Consider the following 19439-nt stretch of genomic DNA (forward strand, 5'->3'; position numbering starts at 1 on the left):
ACAGAAGTGGCTACACAGATACACCAATAACAACGGAAGGGAAAGCTCTTGAACATAAAATTGAGAAAGCTATCTTGGTTTATCCTACTCCTTCACAGGAGCCGCCTCCTAATAGTCCAGGGAAATCCAATCCATTTAAACATGGAAAGCAAACACAAATATGTGAAGCTACCATAATAAAAAAGTTAAAGGCAAAGCCAAGTCACCTTTATAATATAAGGTAAAGACAATCAGATTGGTATTAAATGTCAATAGCATCTTATGCTAGAAAACAACAGAATAACATTTTGAAGATACTCAAAAAAATGGGAAATGAGGATTTTATATCCAGCCAAAGTGTCCTTCAAGTCCAAGGCCAGAGACAAAGAATTATAAACCTGTAAAACTTTAGAGAATATCTCTTGTATAAGCATGACTCAGGGATCAAGCAAAGAACAGAGATTCACATAATCCAGAAGAAGCTGTCGAAGCTTTAACACTAAGGACTGGGGGTGAGAAGCAAATATATTTCACTGTAGAACTACAACTAAAAGATGGGCATATCAAGGGAATGAAAAGAAAAGCCAGAGACTGGAGAAAATACTTGCAAAAGATGTATCTGATAAAAGACTGTTATAAAAAAATATACAAATTCTTAAAACTCAACAGTAAGAAAACAAACAACCTGACTGAAAGATGGGCAAAAGATCTGAACAGACGCTTCAACAAAGAAGATATAGGGAAGGCAAATACGCATATGAAAAGATATTCCATATTATATATCATCAGAGAAATGCAAATTAAAACAACAATGATACACACTGATTAGAATGGCCAAAATCCAGAACACTCACAATACCAAATGCTGACAAGAATGGGAAGCAATAGGCACTCTCATACATTGCTACTGGGAATGCAAAATGGCATAGCTATTCTAAAAGACAGTTTGGCCATTTTTTAATCAAATTAAACAGACTCTTACCATACGATCCAGCAATCGCACTTCTTAGTATTTACCCAAAGGAGCTGAAAACTTATGTCTACACAAAAACCTGCATACAGATGTTTATACATTCATAATTGCTAAAACTTGGAAATAACTAAAATGTCCTTCAGCAGGTGAATGAGCAAACTCTGGTACATCCAGATAATGGAATATTTTGCATTAAAAGGAAATAAGCTACCAAGTCATGAAAAGACATGGAGGAAAATAAATGCATATTATTAAATAAAAGAATCCAATCTAAAAAGTCTACATCCTGTATGAGTCCAACTATATGACATTCTGGAGAAAGTAAAACTATGGAGACCATAAAAAGATCAATGGTTGTTAGCATTTAATGGGTGGGGAGGAATAAATGGAGTATAGAGGATTTTTAGGGCAGTGAAACTATCCTGTATAATACTACAATGGTTGATACATGTCATAATACACTTGTCAAAAACCAATAGAACATACAACAAAGGGAACGCTAATATAAACTCTGGACTCTGGAGGATAATGATATGCCAATCTAGGGTCATCAATTATAATAAATGTACAATTCACAGTGTTGAGGGGCTGTGCAAATGTGGGGACAGAGTGAATGGAAACTCTGTACCACCCTCTCAATTTTACTGTGAACTTAAAACTGCTCTAAAAAATAAAGTCTATTTTTTAATACGGATAAAGCTGACAAAACAGTTATTTAAATGTTATAAGCTTTAGAAATATAAAAATAACACATACAAAATATAAGAGAAAGATGAAATTAAATTCACAAATTTCTTAAATATTAATGCGAGGTAAAGGGCTATAACTTGAGATGCACAACTCAAGTAGTATAAACCTAAATATATCTAAAAGCATAGAGATTAACACTGAGATAATAGTCTGACTAAAATCAAATGATATAAGAGAAAAACAGTAACTAGATAAGTTTAGTATTGCTTATGGTAGGGCACAAAGGCAATATCTAAAGAAAGGCTAAGATAGATAGATAGATAGATAAACTTTGATTAAAGAAAGGTAACAACTAGAATGGAAATCAAACCTTCCAAATACCAAAAAGGAAGAGGACACAAAGAAAACAGAACACATAGGAAAAGGTTTGTATACACACACAGTAGACATCTGAAAGCTATGTGACAGAAACAAATGTAGCATGTTTATCAATAAATGTGCATAGATGTAACTCACCTAATTAAAAAGAAAATAATTTTCAGATTGGCTTAAAAAAGCAAAATCCATCTCTATGTTCTAGATAAGAAACATACCTAAAACAAAGTGATTCAGACAGATTAAAAATAAAAGAATGGACAGAAATATACTAAAAAATATAATACAAATAAAAATTAAATAGGAATCTGAATCTTTTTTTTTTTTATTCTTATGTTAACCCCCATACATTACATCATTAGTTTTAGATGAAGAATCTGAATCTTGATATCAGACTAGACAGAACACAGGGCAAAAATCATTGAAAACAAAAAAACTTCATAATGCTTAAGACCACAATGCAAAATGAAAACTTTAAAATACTGCCACATACAAAAACACAAAGGTAGTCCTAAACAAACAGAAGAAGGACATACCATGTTCTTGAGTAGAAGACATCATAAAGATGCCAATTCTCCCTGAGTTAATTTATAAATCTATAACTGCATAAACTTAATGCCAGGTTCTTTCAAACTCTAAAATTGCACTACTTTATAATTACATATGGAAACTAAGTCAATTCATTCAACATTTCCTGCTAGGTGGTCACTATGGTACAAGCTACAAAACCAAGTAAGATACTGCTCCCTGAGAAATCCGCACAATCAGTTAGAGCAATACATAGGTCATTCATGAAGGCAAAATTCTTGAATAGCTCCCTATCATCTATCAAAGTGGTATAAGCCTCACCCTAAATACTAAAAGCCCTCAATAACATGTGCTCAATTTCCCTTTTCAGAGTTTTCTAGGAGAAATCCATACTCTAAATACTCTAGATCCATACTCTAAAGCTAGAATTTAAACTGATCTGATTCACTGGTTTCACTCCCCAGTCTGAGCCCATCTGTCTGGTCTAATCTCTTCCCCATCAATATCTGACTACTTTCTCTCTATGCTTTGAGATCTATCCTCAATCTACATCTAAGAAGTCGAAATTGTATTTCATGTGAATATTTTTTTTTAGAATCTGTACTTTTCATGAACAGAATCTTATATTGTAATATAGTTATTGAAAATTCATTCCTCCAACAAACATTATTTTTGTGTTGATAGAATGTTAATTTTTCTCTTAGCATCAGGCATTCATCTAGGTGCTGGAGACACAAAAAAGGAGTGAGACCCAGTTAATGATTTTTACAAACAGCTTGTTGAGGGCAGCAAATCTTTAAACAGATTCACGAGGCAATTTGATAAGGGCTACAGTAGTGATGTATAAACACCAGAAAAAGTAGTTTACCAAATGTAAAGGAAGGAATGAAAGAGGAGGTTTTATGATGAGAAGGGATGTACACCACAAAAAGATAATGCCAGAAAATTAGGTTTATGGCCCATCCTAAAAAGCACTGGCTTGGAAATCAGGTCCTCCTTTAAAGACAAGGGGAGATTATCTCAAAGGCCATGGGAAGTCACTGAAGGATTTTAAACAGGATAGCAACAATCAGATTTGCAATTCAAAATTGTTACTCTGAAGTATGGTGAGGTTGCTGAGGTTTAAAATTAAAAAAAAAAAAAAAAAAGACTAGAGAAAAGAAAGACAGTTCACTGATTACTGCTGTATTTTAGGCAACAGATATAAATTTAGAGCGATTGTACTGGCGAAAAGAAATCTGAGAGATATTCAAGACAGAATATCAGGACTCTGATCAAGTATATTCCATCAAACTTAAGTCTATGGTTTTTAAGATAAACATTTTTATATCAAGAAAGAAAAAATGCTGTCAATGAAACTACGATACGATTTTTTTTCACTTAGAATTTTCATTTTATACTTACAGTAAGAACTCTTTTAAGCTGATTTTTGTGTTAATACCTTTCTGTTTCAACGTCCTATCATAGTGAGGTCATTTTGAAGATATTTAAGCCAGTAATTAAGACCAACAAATACATAACCCAACTCACATAATTGTATTAATCACAACATGAACAACTATGACCCAAGTTCACACACAAGTAGGCAATGATGAGTGTCATGATGGTTAACATGGGGAAAAAATGTACAATTCAAATCAGTGAAACATGACCATGTATACATGTCTTTTCTCCCCAACTAGTAAACACCTAAAGACAGGGTCAAATCTAATTTATTTTTGCCCCCTACAGGGCCTTGTACAATGTTGTCAGTACTATGACAGAGAACTATATCTGTTTATAAAAGAACATTGTACATGTTTATGAACATCCATGGCTACACAATTGGTAGGACCATGCTGAATATGAATCTGACACAGATATGTGTTTCTGAGTGACTTTATCTGGCTGCAAGCTATTCCACTGAATTTTATTTTCCAAGTTATTTCATTCTTTTTTAAGGAAAAATAATTAAAAATTGGAAGTAACACATTATACCAGTGGATATCACACTTAGCAAATAAAATAATCAACAAGGGAGTTTATTAAAAATGCATATCCTCAAGCCTCAACACAGTAATTTTATTTCAGCAGAATCTGGGGTAAAGTCCAGGAAGCACCATTTTAATAAAGGTAAACTAAGGCCCAACTTCTACCTCAGAAGTCCATCAAAACTGGTCTTCAGCAATGACCTGTGGAAGGCCAAATAAGTGAAGAACTACATCATCTCTGGAATCCCTGCACCTCAGAATCAATGATCACATGGGTATTCCCCCTATAAACAGTATGGATTTTTTGCCGGGGAGTGATTGGCCAGCCAGGGACTACATTTCCCAGCCCACCACACATGTATCAAATATTCATTCAAATGATTAAATATTCATTTAATCAACAAAATGTATTAAGAACCCATTATGTGTTCAAAATATAATCATGAGCAAAAAACACTTGCAATCTTTATCCTCATGAAGCTCAAAATTATTGGAGCACGTGTGTAAATGTATGTAAATTCTGTGTTAGGGTTACTGGGATGGTGCAGAATAAACAATACAAACAGAAATAAAACTTTGATTACCAATCAAGATAGAGTAACAGGGATCATATTTACAACCCCATCTGACACAAGTAAAAAACTGGAAAAAATACATAAAACAATTTTTAAGACACTAGGCACTCAGCAGCAGACAGTGATCCTCCAAATATGAGAAACAAATTAGGTGAGCCCTACGATTTGGCCCAGCTTATCACCCAAAGAGATGAAAGCATTATTACATAAGGATTAAAACAGTTATTAAACTGAATTTCATATGTTTGAGAAGCTAGAGGAAAGACTGAACTTATTAAAAAGAGCAAAAAAATATTAAAAAGACCCAAATCAAACTTTCAGAGATGAAAACCACAATGTCTGACATAAAAAATACACTGTATAGGATTTACAGATTAAATCTGCAGAAGAAAGGAGGAGTGACACTGAAGAAAGAGACAGCAACAGAAACTATCCACAATGAAACACAAGGAGAAAAAAAAAAAATTAAACCATAAATGAACAGAGCACCAGTGAGCTATGAGACAACTTGAAGAAGTCTCTTGAATGTGTAATAGGAGTCTGGAAGGAGAGCAGAGATGGGGGTGGTATGTAAAAGTTTTTTAAGAAATAATGGTCCAAGTGCTCACTTCGGCAGCACATATACTAAGAAATAATGGTCCAAACGTCCCAAATTCAATGAAAATTAATAAACTACAGATTTGAGAAGCTCAACAGACCCTAAGTACAAGAAACATGAAGAAAACTACACCAAGGTACACCATAATCAAAATGCTTACAGCCAGTACTAAAGAGGAATCTCACATCACAGGCAGAGGACAAAAGAAAACACCTCACTTCTTGTGAAAAACAATGCAAGCTAGAAGACACTGGAGCAACATCCTTAAAGTACTAAAAGGAAAAACTATCAACCTAAAATTCTTTACCAAGTGAAAATATCTTTCAAAAACAAAGGTGGGGAAAAGATACCTTTTCAGATACATAACAACTAAAAATAATTTATCACCAGCAAACATACACAACAAGAATGTTAAAAGATGTCCTCCTGGTAGAAGAAAAATAATTATCCGATGGAAATCAGGATTCCCGTGGAGAAATGAAGAGCGATGGAAATGGCAGCTACGTGGGTAAATATAAAGATTCTTTTATCATCTAAATCTCTTTAAAAGATAATCGTTCAATGCAAAAATAGTAACTGCATTGTAGAGTTTAAACATATGAACAAGTGAAATATATGACAACTGTAGCACAAAGGCTACAGACAGTACACTTTTGTAAGGTTCTTACATTATATGTGAGGTAGTATTACATCATCAGAAGGTAGAGAGGAATAAGTTAAATATGCATACTATAAACCCTAACCACTGAATTAGCACAACAAAGATATATAGCTAATAAGCTAAAGGAAAGATAAAATCATAAAAAAAAAAAGTGGAATTAATCCAAAAGAAGACATAAAAGAAGGAAAAAGAAGAAAAAGGAATAGATGGAATGGGAAATACAACAAACTACGAAGAAAAGAAAATTCTCCAAGATAAGATACAGAAAATATTCAAGCCCAGCTAAATGACCAAGGTAATTATTACTAAACAATTCCTCAAAACAAAATGACCTGGACTAACTGACTTCAAGTGAAGGACCATAAAGTCAAGCACAAGAAGAGGAAAACCCACACATGGAACATAACCCACCAAATTTGCATTAATGATAAGACAGGGAGCAGGCAATGTAGGTAACACAAAAAGAGTTTCAGATTCTCATTTTTCCAGTGAGTACTCTTAGATGAGCTTCTTTACTAAACCACCAATTTCACAGATGCCTAGATGCTGCCCAACAGGAACTGAGGTTGTACACATGGGAAGAGAAATGTAGAACTGCAATGACTTCATTTGGGTTGCCCCACATCATGAATACATGTTAATTTCAAATACAAAACAATGAAGAATAAAGCATCTTTTTTGCTTACCCTCTGAGCTTTTGCAAGTTCTTCTTTCAATCTTTCATAGCCCTTTTCTCTGACTTCCAAAACAGATGGGCTTCGTAAACGGGACAGACTATCAGTACTCAACCCAAAAATATCGTTACTGCCATCATAAGCCTCTGTTATAGTAGCACCCTGTAAAAACTCCCTCTCTGCATTACAGTTGTCCTTTCTGGTAGTTAATTTAGTTAATCCAGCTGTGACTCCAGAGGTAGAACAAGGCGCTGGATCTGTAACATGGATGCTGTAAAGATGAGTTCAGAAAACATCAGCATATGCTCACACAGAACTGGCATAAACACAAAGGTCTAGAACTGCATTATCCAATGTGATAGCCACTATCTTTAATTAATAGCATTAATTAAAAATTAACTTATAAATTATTAATTAAAAATTAAAATCAGTCAAAGCTAAAGCTAACATATTTCAAGTCTAGCAGCCACATGCAGCCAATGCTTATTGCATTTTCATCATCACAGAAAGTTCTATTTAATAGTGCTACTCTAGGGGCGCCTGGGTGGCTCAGTCGATTAAGTGTCTCTCTTCGGCTCAGGTCATGATCTCAGGGACTCGGGATCAAGCCCCGCATCGAGCTCCCTGCTTGGCCAGGAGCCTGCTTCTCCCTCTCCCTCTGCCCACCCCTCCCCCCAGCTTGTGATCTCTCTCTTTCTCTCTGTGTCAAATAAATAAATAAAATCTTAAAAAAAAAAAAATAGTGCTACTCTAGAACAGGGGTCAGCAAACTAAATGCAGGCTAAATCCAGACTGCTACCTGTTTTGCAAGGCTCGTAAGCCAAGATTTATTTTTACATTCTCAAATGGTTAAAAAAAATTGAAATAATAATATTTTGTGGCATAGGAAAATTATATGAAACTCAAAATTCAGTGTCCATATGTAAAGTTTCATTGGAGTTTATTCATTTACGTACTGTCTGTGGCTGCTTTCACACTTTAACAGCAGAGCTGAAGAGCTGCAACAGAGACTATATGGCCGACAAAGCCCAAAATATTTACCACCTGGCCCTTTACATAAAAAGTTTGCTGACCCCTGCTCTTGAACATTAACAGGTATTGCTCCTCTTCATGGACGAGCTTATTCAAAATTTCTAAAATATTAAAACTTCAGGCAACCAAGCAAACTGTCCCTTTGTTTAACATGATACTCCAAAATAAGGATCTTGATGATCTCCTACCTGATACTAGATATTTCTGCACAATTTAAACGTCTGGGGGATGAATACACAGGTTGTGTGGGAAGGTCGGAAACATCTAAGGCATTAGCCTGAATAGGAGCAGAGCACAGAGCTGAATGATGTGGCCGATAGATGACACTTGGTGAGGTAGTCTGCTCTTGAGTTCCTGATTCATACACACCAAGAAGGTCTGGAGAAGTAGGTGAAGCAAGGTTTACTTCATGGAAGCCTTCCAAGGGGTCATTAGCCATAGCAAAAGCCTCATCATAAGATAACCTATGTTAAAACAAAAAGCAGGCTGTTATTTTGATAATGACATTTAAAATTAAATTAAGACAAATAACTTACAAAACATATCTAACAGTCCATTATAAAATATAAACTTAAAAGAGCAAAGAAAAAATACTATCATTTAACATTTATTAAGTGACCTCAGAGTATAAATATTACAAAAGGCAAACAATCTGACTTGAAATAAACTTGAAAGTTATAGCTAATGCTGTTAAACTGAGTAAATTAATAAGTACAATGAGGAAGAAATAAAAATTTGCTTGAAATTTCTAACTTTTCTATCATATGACATTGGTTAGAGGAAGTAAGAGAGGCAGTAAAGATATGTACACATACACACATGCTTGGAATGAGATATATGCATTGCACTATACAGTTGACACTTGAACAACACAGCGGTTGGGGCACCAAATCCCCACACAGTCGAAAATCTGCATATAACTTTTGACGCCCCAAAATCTTAACTACTGTTACCCTCCTGTTGACCATAAACCTTACCAATAACATAAACAGTCAACTAATACGTATTTTGTATTTATATGTATTATATATTGTATTCTTACAATAAAGCTAGAGAAAATATTAAGCAAATCATATGGAAAATACATTTACAGTGCTGTATTGTATTTACCCAAAAAAATCCACACATAAGTGGAGCCGTATAGTTCAAACTCATATTGATCAAGGATCAACTGATCATTTCAAATTTAGGTAAGAGCTGCAGAGTTTTTATATACCTTTCACCCAGATTATGAAACTGTTAACATTCTGGACCATTTGAGAATAGGTTTTTCAGACATGATGCCCATTACTGCTTGATATCTCAATATATATATCTTAAGTACACAAGGACATTTTCCTGTCTAACCACAGAACCATCAAAATCAGGAAGTTAACACTGATCGATATGACCATCCATTCAACAGACTCCAGTCAAATTTCATGGACTGTCTCAATAATGGTCTTATGTATAGGTCCAGGATCCAATCTAGGATAATGTGTTTTCTTTCTCTAAGCCTTAAATTTCTCCTCTGATGGGATAAGAATGGGAATGACAACACTCTCTCCATTCTCCAGAGAGCTGTAAGGATTCAAAGGAACAATCCAAATAAAGTACTTAGTGGTGTGCTGTGTACTTGGCACACAGTATGGCCTCAATAAACATTTGTTACCATAGTCAGCCATTAGCAATAACATGTACACTTCAGTTTCTCCATAAGGAAAAAGTATTTTGTAACTACTCAATTACATCACATTAAAACTAAAAAGTGTACCACTCAAATTTTTCACTTGAAGAATGTAAATCTTATAAATCCTTTATTGATTTTCCAGTGTCTACAAAATAAAGTCCAAATTTAACAGCTTGAAAATCAAGTCTTCTATGATCGGAACCCAAACTCTCTTGCCAATTTTTTCCTTCCTACAATAAAAATGTGCTAATCACAAGTGATAGCAGAACTTCCTAAATTCCCAAACACAAGCACCAATGCAGCACCTAATTTCTTCATAATACAAAAAATTTCATTCATTAAACTGAAAAATTCTACTCTTTCATATCCTTAATAAAAAGTGTTTAAAATAAGACAAGTAGAGGGACTCCTAGGTGGCTCAATCGGTTAAGCATCTGCCTTCAGCTCAGGTCATGATTCCAGGGTTCTGGGATCTAGTCCCACATCGGGCTCCTTGCTCAGCGGGGAGCCTGCTTCTCCCTCTACCTGCTTGTGCACGTGCACACTCTCTCCTTCTTTCCCTCTCTCTGACAAATTATTTCTTTAAAAAAAAAAAAAATAAGACAAGTAGACAACAAAAAGCCTGCAGTAAAGCTGGGAAAAAAAGAGAAGTGACCCAATATTTATACTCTTTCAAAAGTACAATTACATCATGTCACAAACCTTCAAGGATATATATGGACAATGAAAACTATAACTATTAAATCTGCAACTGCCAAATTTCAAATCCAATCAATGTTTTCTTTGTTGTAGCAAACAGTCTGAGTCCTCAAAATGAAACTAATTCTCGTTTTTTCACCCAAAATATTCACCTGCCAAATGGAAGAGCATATTAACAAGGAACTTAAAGTGTTTAATGCTCAATTTATTATTTTTCATCCAAAAGAATATTTTTCAATCCTTATTCACAATACACACAAACACGCCAAACATCCAACCCTGAAAATTTCATTTTCACTTGAATATCATTTACTGATCAATTCACTTTCAAGTAGAAAATAGGCTTTCATTAAACTCTGACATTTTATCAGTAACTATGTGATACTTCCTTTCTTTTAATTCACATCTTTACACCTTACAAGTTTACTGAATCCTAGAATGTAAAAGCATTTGCATTTCTGGAAATGCAAAATGGTACAAATCCTATGGAGAAAAATTTGACAATATCTGGCAAAATGACATATTCATTAGACCAACATGCCCACTTTCAGGGCTTTATCTCAAAGATAAACTAAAATAAAGAACAGATACATGCATAACACTAGCAACATTAGCAAAAGACTGACTACAGTCTTGTTATAACAAAAGACTCAATGAGCTAATATACATCTCCATAAGGAAGCACTATACAACTGTAAAAAGAAATGAATTATATCTACATACTGCTATGAAGGGACCTTGAGGATATACTGACAAATTAAAAAACAAGATAAATAATTATGCACAGGAAGCTTTTACCTAAGAAAGAAAAAAATACAAATTTATTTCTATGTACATATATAATTGTAATTGTATGTGTATATATGACATGTAAATGTATTACTATGCATACAGACTTACATTTTAGAAGTGGAAAGGTAAACCAAAAACTAATAGAAACAGGGAACCTATAGGAAGAGGGAGAGAACAGGAAGAGGAGATAGGCATAAAGCTAGACTTTTCCAAATGGACCTTGCCTTGTAGATTTGAATTTGAGCTTGGAACCATGTAAGTGATAAAACAATACTAAATTTTAAAAAAGAATGCCTAAAAATAAAACAAATAAACGTAGCTGTGTATTGAGACAGTAGCTTAACAACATAGAAAAGAGCTATTGCAAGTGGATTTAAAACATAAAATTGGGGGCGCCTGGTTGGCTCAGTTGGTTAAGCGACTGCCTTCGGCTCAGGTCATGATCCTGGAGTCCCGGGATCGAGTCCCGCATCGGGCTCCCTGCTCAGCAGGGGGTCTGCTTCTCCCTCTGACCCTCCCCCATCTCATGCTCGCTCTATCTCATTCTCTCTCTCAAATAAATAAATAAAATCTTTAAAAAAAAAAAAAAAAAAACATAAAATTGTACACACTTACCGAATATATTCTAAAGACAAAAGGATGTGAAGAAAGTTAGCTATTTTCAGTAATCATATTAATATTGCTGTTATAAAACTATAATATTAATGAAATAAGTTATTATGTTAATGTCACTCAGAATTAAGGTTTTAGCATACGAGAAGAGATACAAATATAAAATCAAAGAAGTAAAAACTCTGAAGTTCTAAATATGAATCCATCAGAAAAAAAATTTCTATTAAAACAAATAATTCCTAAATTTATCCACTGGGGTGGTAATAACAACGGTAACCAACTCAGGAGCAATGAGTAAGTACCCCTTGTGCCCAACGCAATACCATTTCCTACAAAAAAAGAACAAGGGCTCCTCAGAGAAAATGGCTGATTTCCAGGCCAAGGGCAGTAACGTACAAAAAGACCCTGGAACATCCTGTTATACCAGGAAGCAAGAAAGCTATCAAAGACTACTGGAGTGGTATCAAAAGGATTCCCACTAACCAAAGATAGGACAATCTGAACATCAAAAAGATAGTATCTGTAAGGAACTGAAACAAAAATATTTTTAAATTGTTGAATTCATGATGATACTAAAAATAAAAACAAAATCTCACTGGTCCCCTTTGATAGGTGCTAGGGAGTCAATTCATTATTTTGAAACCTGGTAAAATTAAAGAATCAGGTACAAGTAGGAACCAATGAGAAAGAAAGCCCTTCCAAGGGCTTTTTGGGCACGTCTAAGGTATGAAAGCAAGGCATTTACAGAGAATACAAATATGCTATAAACTGAAGCAAAAGTAATGAATATAAAATGCAAGTCTCAAAGAGAGGTGGGTTTGAAGCCTGCTTCTGTCAAATTATTGGGCCAATCTGTGCCTAGGTTCTCTCATCTGGAAATCTGTGCCTGGGTTGTTTTGTTTTGAGAGAGAGAGCACGCTCAAGCGGGGGTCATGAGGAGAAGAGGGAGTGAGAGAATCCCAAGCAGGCTCCACCACCAGCGTGATGCAGGGCTCAATCTCACAACCCTGAGATGATGACCCAAGCTGAAATCAAGAGTCAGGTGCTTAACCAACTGAGCCACCCAAGCGTCCCCTATGCCTAGGTTTACCTTTCATGATGAGAAAGAAAAGAAATACGCCCATAACGCTTAGGACAGCACCTCTGGGCAGTGCCTCTCCCTACAATGTTCTCATTCTGGAGGATACATTTAACCTTTGTTTAAATTCAAGTCACTTCTGAAAAGATTATTTTAAGATTAAATTCAGTCCCTTTTTCAAGCATATGCAATTTCCATAAAATGTAACTTAGCTGGTAATGAGCCACCAATCATACTCGTCTGAAAATCTTTTGCTCTTTAAAATATATGGAAGCTGTAAGATTTATTTCATATTCAAAGTTTTTATATGAGTAAAATAAGCTGCTATTTTTAAGCAGTCAAGTAATGAGTAATTAAAAAAAAACTATTTTCTTTTGGAGATTATCCCAATTCATAAACTAAACCTGTTAAGGATCACTACCAATGCATGAAAAAGTTGACCATATTATATTCTTATGGGTGAATTACAGCCTATCTGGCTTTATTATTACTGAATTCTAAGCAATAAAGCTGACATTGAATCATAAGGAAAAGCTGACCAAGACAATTTGCTTCTGATCACCCATACGTATTTCATGTTTTTTCTTCTTTCTAGAAGTCACTATTATCATAACAAAAACAGCAGTCAATATTTACTGAAAGTTAACTATGTGTCAGATACTGTTGCTAAGAATTTCACATGTATTAACTCATTTAATGAATGCCTAGAGAAATCCTAATAACATGTCATAAAATTCTTTTTTCTAATTAAAATGAATTTTCTAACTGAAAATAAAAGGCATCCTTAGGATAACTCAAGAAATTAAGATGAATTGCTGATACAGTATTTTCAATTAAAAACTTAAGCACTTGGATAAAATGGATATGCGTATATAACTTAAATGAAATCAAGAAACTCAACTTATATTAGTAGTCCAAAATTAGTAGTCCAAAAGAACAAATAAAATCCATTTTCCCACAAAAAGCACATTCCCCTTATTTGACTTACTTAACAAGTGAAAAACAAACGATTTACTTCTAGAAAAAAAAAAAACATACTTTAAAGTGTAATCTTAATCTTTTTCCATATCAACTTAGTATCTGAAAATGAAATAATTTTAATTCTATATTTACTACAATTCCTCCAAACACGCTTTGGAAAGTAAATCATTTCCAACTAGGGAGGTTATGTGCATCACAGCAGAACAGAAACACCAGTACCTGAAGAAAAAAGCTAAGGTTTTAGTTTTGACCAACTTCTAACATATACTTGCAAACTTGGGACAGGTCATTAAACTTCTCTGAGCCCAAATATCTTCATCTAGTTAGTGACAGAATTGGACCCAAAGATCCTGATTGTAAGGTGGTAAGTGTATCTCTGTCTGTTAGAAAGAAGACCAGGGTCTGACTTCCCAATGGGGAGAATTAACTAGTATTTGCTACCTCACCAAAAACCCTGTACTCTGGAACTGGACTCAAGTCCTAGCTCAACCAGTTACTAACAACGTGACCTCAGAGCTCTAAGTCTAAATTTCTCACCTGAAAAATGGGGTTAATAACTGTACCAATCTCACAAGGTTGTCTGAGAATTAACTTAGACAACACTCATCAAGGGCTTAGTACCATAGCTGCCAATGACCAATTAAAATTAGTTATTACTAATTATAATGATCTCTAAGGTATCTTCTGCTTAATACTTGCCAAATATTCTGTCACACTATCTTAGCACAAACATCATCAAGGAAAAAAAAACAATGGTTGTTTGGTTTGGTTTAAAAATACTGTTAAAATTATAAGTGTATTGTTCTAAATGTTCTTCCTCAACAAAGCAAGCACCTATATATTATACTATATATGTGTGTGTATATATACATATACACCGTATATAACAGGCATAGATGTTTGCATATGTATTATTTTTCTCTTTCAATTTATTGACAGACTGCTGGAGGATGGAAGGCAGGGAGGAAGGTCCAGATGCTTTTATTAATTCCCAAATGACTTCTTAATTTAGCACGAATTTTGGAAGAAACAGCTTGTCATTAAAAATTAGATTGCTATTTCAATAGCGTATAATGAACTAAAGTGTTACAAATTCCAACAATTAATTCACCTCCTTAAAAACCATTAACATTTAAAACATATTTACTATATACATTTTACCCATATATAATATTAGGCATTTAATAAAATTTTTTTATCAATTGTGTTTATTCTATTTAGAATGGAAGAATGATCGCCAGCTTCAGCTCCTCAGAGCAAATCCTGGCACCGAGTTCTAAGAATGGCGCTATGAAAATGGACTAAAGAGATGGCGCACAGCCTGTTGTGAGCCACTAAAGGATTACCCTGAGGGCTTGGGGAGGAGAGGCGGGGGAAGGAAATGTTTCAAGGAGAGGGAAAATATAAGTTAGATTTTAAATGCTGAGTAGGAATCCAATAGATGAACAAGAAGGGCAATAAAACAGGACAGTCAGGGAATAACGGTTTGGCACTAATGAAACTAACAAAGGAGAGAGTGACAGAAAATCAGGCTGGAGAAGCAAATATATGACAGATCATTAAAAGCTTGCTTCATTTAACATGGAAAATGCTGCCTGTAGTTTATCCTGAAGAGACGGTCAGATCTACATTTTAGCAAGTGCAGATACACTGTGGTGTAGTCATTAGAAAAAAATGACTCCCAAGGCAATAAGGACTTTAGAGAGAAGAGACTAGAGGCAATTGGTTAAGAGGTGATATTACAACAGGCTAGCCCAGATGTTATAAAGGTCTGGTCTTTTTTTGTTTGTTTATTATGTTGTTAGTCACCATACAGTAATTAGTTTTTGATGTAGTGTTCCACGATTCATTATCTGCGAATAACATCCAGTGCTCATTGTCAAGGTCATACTTTAAGACTGGAAAGGACAGAGGCACACACATATATATATACACACACACATGAAAAACATTCGAATAGTGCCATCTATATTTATACATACACACATATACATAGTATACATTATTCTAGTTATTCCTCAGAGCATCCCTTTGAACTGGGATTTTTTTGTAAAAAAAAAAATTCTGTAGAAAAAGAAATAGGCTCAGAGAGAATAATTTTGTCAAGATCAAATGGTCAATAAATAACAGCCAGGATTCAAACCCTGGTGTGTCTGATTCTGCCACCTGACTCCACTACATCCAAGAATCACTTCAGGGCGCCTGGGTGGCTCAGTCGGTTAAGCGTCTGCCTTCAGCTCAGGTCATGATCCCAGGGTCCTGGGATCGAGCCCCACATCGGGCTCCTTGCTCAGCGGGGAGCCTGCTTCTCCCTCTCCCTCTGCCTCTCTCCCTCTTCATGCTCTCTCTCGGTCTCTGTATCTCTGTGTCTCAAATGAATAAATAAAAAAATCTTAAAAAAAAAAAAAAAAAAAAAAAAAAAGAATCACTTCAAAGGGAAAACTGACCGGGGAGAAGAGGCAGGATTCAGACAATGGGTAGGTCAAGACAGAGGCTCTCTAGGGCAGGTCTCACTCAATGAACCATGAGTGAGTGCACATTTTAAACAAGAGTACTGTTTAATCTCTGAACCCTGTCTTACTTCCAGAAAGGCAAAACTAAAGTTTCTCTAACTCACGGCTACTGAAATAAGCATTCACTATTGCTTTGTGTTCTATTCTTTTTTCCTATATTCTCTTTGCTATCATCATTTCCTCCTCTATTTAGCTGCTATGTGGGATTTAAAATACTTATTCAGCCTCTTATAGAACTTGGGTGGGGGGAGCATATAAGTAAAAATAGAAGCTTGATTTTATTATTGTGGTCTTACTCTAATGTGAAAAGTGTGGATATTTCATACTAAGAAATTATTGTTAATTTTTTAAAGTGTGTAACAGTATTGTAGCTAACTGCCTTTCATTGTTTAAAAAAACATACTGAGATATTTACAGACGAAAGTATACAATGCTTGGAATTTGCTCAAAATAATACAAGAAGGGGCGAAGTAGATGTGGCAGGACTGACCCTTCTTGCTGAGTCCTGGGCTAAATGACAGGAACTTTGAGGTTCACTAAGTTTTTGTATCTACTTATTTTATTTGAAATTCTCCAAATTTGACAGCTTCCAAGTTTATTCAAATACTATATAAATAAGGGGGGGGGGACAAAAAAGTATGCTATATATATATATATATATATAAATCATTTTCTCATTAACACTCACTGTAATTTTAAAGTTGGCTTCCTAAACATTTTGTTATTAACAAAAAAAAATCACATTTATATTTTAAGAAGCATTCTATGTTGGTAAGTATAAATTTAATTAATAACCAAAGGGAAAAATTAGTAAGATGGTCAATCAAGCTACACAATCTTCCCACTCTTATTAAAACAGACCACAAATTAAGTTCCATTTACTAATTTTACAGGACGCAAATGCACAACCTGACATATTTTAGAAATGCTACTTACTGCAAATTCTTTAAATTAAGGATTTTCAGAAAATGCTCATAACTTAGCAACTGGCTTACTAATATTGTATTTAACTACAAATCCTTAGAACAGAAACATAAAAAATGTTTTCCAAGTTTCTTTTTTTTTTTTATAAAGATTTTATTTATTTATTCATGAGAGACAGAGAGAGAGAGAGGCAGAGGGAGAAGCAGACTTCCCGCGGAGCAGGGAGCCCGATGCGGGACTCGATCCCAGGACTCCGGGATCATGACCTGAGCCGAAGGCAGACGCTCAACCATCTAAGCCACCTCTTTTTCTTAATAATGGAAGCCACCTTATTTTGCATATGCAAGAATATATGTCAACATTCAGTAGACACTGAGGTGTATACTGATTGGATAAATAAACAGTAAGAGTCTTTAGAGAGAGAATGAATAGCAAAGCAGAAAGAGTAGAGAGAGAGATTCCAGGCTACCTTTGTTTCAAAAATAAAACAGTAAGTACCTTGAGAGAATATCAAGACTAGAGAAACTGACTTTTTAAAAAGTTTGGGGAATCTGGAGCATTTTATCAAAGTGGTTTCAGAAAACCTTTCTAGCTCAGGTTTTGTCATTAACCAGCTGGGTAAACTTGCACAAGTCACTTAAGTTCTCTGGGTCTCAGTTTCAGCATCTCTAATGGGTGGTATTACCTCCCCTGCCTATATCTGACAAAATCAAATGACTTACCTATCAGTGTAAAAATGTTGCATAGACTGCAAAGCACAATACAAACGTGAGCTACCTGTAAAAATCTAAGACGGAATACACAGTAGTGAAAACCTAAGGGGTCTGTCTTATAATCAGAAGGGATCCTTAGTTATCTGACATAAAAGGAAAGAAAAGGGAAAACAAGATTTTTTTTCTGAGTTACAGAGTTCAAATACAATTCTCTTCCCAACAGCAAATTAATGCACTTTTATTGTTTTTTGAACTTATTTTGGTTGTTTTTTTATATTTTACCCTGATCTGTCAACCTAGGTGCTCCCAACAAATACTCAATACTATTATCTAGACACATCAAATTACAATTCACTTATTTAATTTGCTCTAAGCTATCATCTGTATGCTCTTTTAAGCTTCTAAGGTACTCTCACATTCTTGCAGTTTCTTCATATCAGATTGTCAATTCATTTCTGTAGAATTCTATCAACTTCCGTTATGTTTATGTTTACAACCCTGTTCTTAACTACAAGAAACAAATCCCCCACAAACTTGAACTACTTCAAAATTTTCCATTCTTTTCCTCTGATTTAAGTAATCTCAGCTAATGGCTACAGCTATTTAATTTTCTGTTGCCAATATTCTAAGATAAATCAAGATTACTTTTTCACTTTTTTCTAACCATGACTAGGTAGAATTTAAACTTATGAAACTACCTCATTTAGTTGTAAGTTGAAAGGGAAAACAGAAGGGAAAAAACAGAGATAGCAAGTTAATGTTAGCTGCTGGAAGTATATCCCTCTCTTCCTTCCCTTAGTCCCCGCATTTCTAACTCAATACAGTTCCATTACTACTGTAGATCAATTTCAATACATCCTAACATTCTTCCACTGACACCCATCACCAAACACAGCCCAGTACCTATGGGTTCCAGGCCCAGTGCTAAAGCTATAAAATGGGGGGGTATGATGGACTTACGCCCTGCCTTCAAAGCACGTGTACACTAGAGGAGGAGAACTCACTCTCAGCATTTACAAGGCAATATGAATACCAAAACTAATAAATACCAAAGGTGAGGCATGTACTCAGTACTCTGGAAGCATAAAAGAGAAAAACAAAAAAAAAAAACAAAAAAAACAGAACTACTACCTGGCAAAGCTAGGGAGAACAGCAGAGAAAAGGAGGAATTAGCTACCAAGGAGTTTTCAAAAGCTCAGATATTTTATTTTTAAAATATCCAAGTGTGTTTCGGGGCACCTGGGTGGCTCAGTCATTAAGTGTCTGCCTTCGGCTCAGGTCATGATCCCAGGGTCTTGGGATCCAGCCCCGCATCGAGCTCCTTGCTCCGCGGGAAGCCTGCTTCTCTCTCTCTCCCACTTCTCCCTCTCCCTCTCCCTCTCCCCCTGCTTGTGTTCCCTCTC

The 19439-nt window shown here is 35.0% G+C and overlaps 1 protein-coding gene across 2 annotated transcripts in view; it reads right to left on the reverse strand.

The window, feature by feature from the left end:
• Positions 1 to 19439, reverse strand: part of RAB3IP (RAB3A interacting protein) — a 43017-nt gene that overhangs the window by 20118 nt on the left and 3460 nt on the right. For both annotated transcript variants that reach the window (XM_045872978.3, XM_045872977.3), the window contains exons 2-3: positions 8244 to 8519; positions 7036 to 7294 (exon numbers count right to left, since the gene is read on the reverse strand). In XM_045872978.3, coding sequence (XP_045728934.1) covers positions 7036 to 7294; positions 8244 to 8494 — 510 coding nt within the window. In that variant the 5' untranslated portion in view covers positions 8495 to 8519. The remainder of the gene's footprint in view (positions 1 to 7035; positions 7295 to 8243; positions 8520 to 19439) is intronic.

This window comes from Mirounga angustirostris, unplaced genomic scaffold, assembly GCF_029215605.1.
Source record: "Mirounga angustirostris isolate CCGP_5_RB_7025 unplaced genomic scaffold, mMirAng1.0.hap1 SCAF_5, whole genome shotgun sequence".
Classification (NCBI taxonomy): Eukaryota; Metazoa; Chordata; class Mammalia; order Carnivora; family Phocidae; genus Mirounga; species Mirounga angustirostris.